The 6,000-nt window shown below is 39.8% G+C and overlaps 1 protein-coding gene across 1 annotated transcript in view; it reads right to left on the minus strand.

Moving 5' to 3' along the window:
- Positions 1-5,465, minus strand: part of SCG3 (secretogranin III) — a 39,163-nt gene extending 33,698 nt beyond the window's left edge. The window contains exons 1-4 of the mRNA XM_059056268.2: positions 5,027-5,465; positions 4,281-4,333; positions 3,732-3,777; positions 3,421-3,636 (exon numbers count right to left, since the gene is read on the minus strand). Coding sequence (XP_058912251.1) covers positions 3,421-3,636; positions 3,732-3,777; positions 4,281-4,333; positions 5,027-5,117 — 406 coding nt within the window. The 5' untranslated portion in view covers positions 5,118-5,465. The remainder of the gene's footprint in view (positions 1-3,420; positions 3,637-3,731; positions 3,778-4,280; positions 4,334-5,026) is intronic.
- Between the last annotated feature and the right edge of the window lie 535 nt (positions 5,466-6,000).

The following is a 6,000-nucleotide window of genomic DNA, read 5'->3' on the forward strand; positions in this document are numbered from 1 at the left end:
AAGTATGTGCAGCCTCAGGCAGAATATCCTCTTCTTGTTGTTTGGAAAGAAGCTTAGGAAAATGAGCAGCGTGAGTACACACAGAGGGCTGGAAGTTCCCTGACAGTATATGATTGCTGAATTGTTGGCCAACCCGTGAGCTGTGAGCTCTTTGAGTCCTGTGTACCAGCGTGACGAATGAGCAGAAAAGTCCCTTAGAAAACCCTGTAAAATCAGTTCCCCTCCTGGCTGACTGAAAATTGGGTTCATCACCCATGTTTTTCAGGAGCAGAGACTCACTATCACTTAGGTCTGATTTTTCATTTGTGGGTTGCAAGTCAGACTCTCGGGAATATGTGGACCAGAAACTTCCCTGAGTCTATGCAGAGGTGGAAGCATTTATTTCCCTTCCAACTTATCCCTCGGGATCTGAAAAAGGAAGAATAGTGGTTGCCTGCTGAAGCTGGAAAATAAATGAGATGACTGCTTTTCAGTTCATTTACTTCACTACAGGAAGAACATTAGCAGCACTGAAGAAATAGCCTCCTCCTCTGCACTGCTGTATTCTCTTGAGCCAGGAACTTCAGGCTCCCCTAGCAGAGCTTCGCTAGATGGGGTTGATAGTTGAGCAGTTGGGCAATGCTCCTTGCCTTCCAGTGGTTTCCCCTGCTCCTCTACAATGGACAGAATTACTCAGAATGGCTTCTCTACTGCTCGTGAAGGGGTGTTTCACCCTCCTATACAGACTTCAGAGGGAAACCAAACATGAGTTCAACATTTATAAGTTTTTAAAGCATTTACAACTCTAAGTGGATGCAAAAGGGCCTTGTTCAAAGTTGTTATCTGCTCAGTTACATTTGAATCTCCAGGCATCTAATATGGCACTTGACCTTCATTTATTCAATATATTTGTATTAAAGTCTTAATATAGGCCAGGACTGGAAATAGAGTGATAAAGAGTTTAGATGTGGTCCCTAACTGCACAGAGTTCACTGTCTAGCTCATAGACTGATACATAGTAATTGCTCAATGAATATTTGTTTGGTGAATGCACACAGGAGCCACAAAGCATTATTTCCTAAAAGAAACTTACAAAACTCCTGAATCATACATACTGTAGAAAACACTGAGAAGGAGAATTGGTGGGTCCTATAGCACAAGCCCATTTAGAGGTTTCCTAAAGGTATAAAAGCACCCTGCAGAAGTTAGGCCCCTTGCCCTCCCTTCTGGGATGTAAGTCTGCATACCTCTGAGGTTCTAGTCAGCTGAGTGGTCCCAAACCTTCTGGTTCCAGGATTACCAGGGTATGAGAGAAAATCAGCAATTCACTCATATCATTCTCTCCAAGAACCTTTTCTGTATACTCAAGTAGACTTAGAATGACCTCTAGGGTAAACCTGGAACCATCAAAACTAGCACTGGTAGTTCTGAACCTATTTGCATGTTAATGAAATGTTGAACAATTTAAACGTAAGTTGCTCAAGTTAGTGATCAGATCAAAGCAGATCTGCCTCTGTCTGCATGCACAGCCCATCTGACCAAAAAATGCAGTCAAACAAACTTTAGACTATTTTTTTATTTTATTAAATCAAATGGGCGATTCAATCAAAGTGGTTAAATCTATTTTTCATGGGGCTATGCCCAGTGCCTATTTATTTCTAGCGCAAATACTTTAGTTTAAAAAGTAGAAGTCAAAAAAAAATGTCCCTGGGAATTCCCTTGTGGTCCAGTGGTTAGGACTCATCACTTCCACTCCCATGGGTCCACGTTCAGTCCCTGGTCGGGAAACTAATATCCCACAAACCATGCACAGCACAGCCAAAACAACACAACAACAACGACAACAAAAACAAAACCCTCACACACAAAAAAACCCCAAAACATTTCCCTGAATAGTATACAACATGAAATGTGTCAAAATATAGACCATCTCCCCCACGCCATCCATATAAAACACACTTCAGAATTCTCCTCAGGCTACAATAGCCTATAAAAGTCAAATTTAATTGGCAGTTGTTTTCTGACAGAGATAATCAGTATAATTCTCTTGTGGTCCGTGGAAAAGAATTAAGACACATAAGAAAATCTGTAGTCACTCCTAAGCACCAGTACTCAGAATGGAAGACACACTGAGGAACACCTCAATGCCTAGGTACAATAGTTAATTTATTCCCTCATGTATTCTTTTATTTGTGCATTTGTTCATTTATCAATTCATGCAACAAATTCACGAGCTCCAGACACTTGGACTATACCGTCTCTGTTCCCATGGAGTTTTTCAGTTTAGTTTAGGAGAAAAAGATAAATCATAAGTAGTCACACTCAAGGATGTAAAATTACAAACTGCAATAAGTGCCATGAAGGAAGGAAATAAGGTTTCTATCAGATCATGTGTGCTGGATGAACCTAGAAAAGTAGACAGCCCATGTAGGACTGTAGAAGCCACGTTAAGGATTTGGGGTTTTATTCTAAGAGAAATGGGAATCCATTAACAGGTTTTATGCAAAACAGTGACATGCTCATGTTTGTGTGTTGAAAAGATCACTCTGGCTGCTACATGAAGAATAAGATGGAGAGGGTCAGAGCAAATGCTAGAAGATCCATTGGAAGATTCTGCTCTAGTTCAAGTGAGATATGATTGGAGCTTGGAAAAAGAAGGAGGTGATTGGGGATAGAGAAAAAAATTTTGAGAGATACACAGGAGATAAAATTGCTAAGACTGATGGATTAGAATTTGAGAGGTAAGGAAAAAAAGAAATAGTTTGACTCATAGATTTGTCTTGAAAAACTGGATGTATAGTAGTGCCTTTCCTAGAGGAAAGAGGGCTAAGTTGTAAGATGTACAGAAATTATGAATTTAATCTTAGACATGTTAAGTTTGAGGTGCATCTGAGACTTCCAAGGGAAGATAAGTCGGTAGTTAGCTAGATATAGGTCTATAGTTCAGAGAAGTCTGGGCTAGTGATATGAAACATCAGGATATAGATGGTAACTGAAGTCGTGGAAAGGTTAGAATGACCTAGGGAGAAAGGATATAGCTAGGAAGAGGACACTGAAAAGGGAGTAACGAATATTCCACTTGGGGAGGGGGGGTATCTGGTTGATTTAATTGTTTGAGAATTACGATATTTTGCTTGCACTAATAGTTAAATTGGAATGTTAAAATGAATTCAATAACATAAAATATAGAGAGTAGATTTAAATTTTTTTCAAAGCATCGGTAAAGGAACCTTTAAAGAGAAAATAAAATCTGGGCTTCTGTGGAGCTGGAGCTTTGCACATTATCAGTAAGTTTGGGCTTTATCTCAATTTTGGACATGACTAATAAAGGATTGTAAGTGTGTAAGAGATATTTTTAAAATATAGGACTTTCTCTTAACCCATTATGGGAAACTCCAAATTAGAGAAAATAGGTAGCAAAACTTGTTTTTTTTCATTTACCTTGAAATTTATGATCCAGTCCACTCTTAGTAGAATCATAATCATCAATCAGTCTTCGATTCTTGGTTGAATCAACATCTTCCAGGTTCAATTTATTATCATTTGGAGAACTTTTTACGGACTGTCTTTCCTTGTCACTCTTTTCCTTTTCTGTTATAGCCTTTAGCAGGTTCAAGTTATCAACAAAGGAATAATTGCTCTCACCTGGCTTGTTTTCTGGAAGAAAAGCCCCCGAGCCAGGCATATCCATTTTAGTTAAGCTTCTCATAGCCTACATTATTTAAATTAACATCAATGTAACTTCTTATTACCTGAAGGGTATGTTTTTTTAATCTTGTCTGCTTCTGCTTCAGCAATCTGTGAAAGAAACAGGAGATAGACCTGGTTTTAAATCATTACTCCACCACCTACCAAATATGAGAGCTCAATAATTTAATCTCCATGGGATTTAGCTTTCTTGTTTGTAAGATGTAGTTAATAATTTCTATCTCAAAGTATGTCATAAGGATTAAATGAGATAAAATAAAGGGCAGATGGTCTATAAATGTTAATTCCCCCTCTGATAATATTGGTAAAATATAAATCTCTGATAAAGAAATCTTACAATAGAATGGATGTGATGTTGTTGAGCTTACTGGGTTATTATGCAGTCAGCTCTTTGTATTATACTGACTCTCTATATTTAACTATTGGGACATAGAAATTACCAAAATTATATTTCCCATCATAATTTCAATGTTTATTATTAAGCTCCTGAGGTTTGTGAATTCAAAATGGCTAAAAATTAGCAGCATAATTACATTAAATAATAATAAATAAAATAAAATGGAATAGCATTTATAATTTTACTTCTGACCTACCTGCTCATTCAACGGTCTTTCTGCACTTAATTCTCTATTATGTAGGGGTTTGTCTAGAATAAACACACACAAATATAAATTTAATTGTTCATTGGAAAGACAATATGTCTCATTAAATAAAATCTTCAAAAAAGGAGAAATATTTTTGGATGACTGTGAAACAAAAATATATATTAACAAAGATTATCAAGATTATACAATAACGATGATTATCAGTGTTGCCTTGCTTATTATCTTGGTTTATTTCCTGAGTTAATAGAATTACAAAAAAAAAAAAATTTTTTTTTTTTTTACCAGAAATCTAACATATTGTTCTAACACTTGGTTTACCAGCTGTTTTCAACTAGACAGAGCATAGTCTGGATTGGTATTATTGGCACATTAAAAGCTTTCTTCATACAGTGCACGTTTTATGAATAGAATATCTGAGAAAGGTTGTAAGATGACTAGGGAAAAAAAAAAACCCCAAACCAAAAAACAAGCCATATATTAGGCGGGAAAGCCACCCCCTCCCAATTTCAAAATAAGATCTTTCAAAACAACTTATGTTATTGTTCTATCATGTAAAAAGTGAGGGAGGAAAATCTGTCTTCTGGCTCTAAATTCGAACTGATTTCCCTGTCAATATGCACGGATATGACGTGATCAGAAAATGAGGCAAGGTGATTTACAGCTCGCGGATTATACCAAACTTTACCTTTTCATGGTGAAATGAAAGGGAGGTGGGAAGAAAAGTGTCCACGTACCTTGGCTGCCTGCCGGTTTGGGGAAAGCTTGAATTGGGCTGCTGTGGAGCCCCAGCACCACAATCCAAGTGCCAGTCCAAAGGAACCCCATTCTTCCAGGCTTGGCTTCAGAACAGCCTGGCGCCGGGCTCCCGGAGCTATAGCTTTTGTTATGAATGAAAAGGAGGAGTAAAAACAGGAAGAGCTAGGAGGGCGGGCGCGGGGAGGGCGAGTGGCGGGGACTCGGAGCTGGTGGAGCTCTCTAGGGCTCCGGAGTAAAGGGATTAGAAAGACTCTGGGTGCTCGGGACTCCGGTCTTCAGGAGGAGGAGGGCGCTGTCCGCCCCGTGGGTGCTGAAGTTCCTGTGACGCGGAGCGGGCAGCGGGTCTGCTAGGGCGTCACCTTATTCTCGCTCCCTCCTTGAGAGGAAGTGAGGATGGAAGCGCATGCTCCCTGCGAGCCAGAGGCGGGAAGCGATGGCGTCAGCGACTCCGAAGCTGCTCCAATCCCCACAGCGAGTGGAAGCGGGGAGGACGACAGACTAGGTAGCGTATTTTCTGTGCCTCAGTCCTAGGGGTGCTCCTGCGCTCACGGTCACGTGGATTGCTGTAAGCGTGGACATCGTTGTCGTAACCTCCCAAGTAAACGTTACCGCAGGGACCAAATGCTTTCTCTGCCCGTGCACCTGTCAAGGAAAGCTAGATAACCTTGTGCAAGTGGTTCTGCTTAGAGATTATTCTGGGATACCTTCTCCAAAAAGCCCTTCTTTCCATTCCACCTTCTGTACCTAAAAGGTAGATATAATTCTTATATTCTTAGAAAAGCCGTGCCTTTTGTGATTTGGGTTGACCTACCAGGGCTCCCTTGGTGCTCTTATTTGTGTCTCAGCTCTATGGAGTCCTCTGAATTGGGATATTTAAGGAACATTCTCTCAAACAGATTGCTGCAGCACACTCTCACTCTCCTAGATGAGGAAACAGAACAACAACAACAAA

The sequence above is a fragment of the Kogia breviceps genome, chromosome 3, assembly GCF_026419965.1.
Source record: "Kogia breviceps isolate mKogBre1 chromosome 3, mKogBre1 haplotype 1, whole genome shotgun sequence".
Lineage (NCBI taxonomy): Eukaryota > Metazoa > Chordata > Mammalia > Artiodactyla > Physeteridae > Kogia > Kogia breviceps.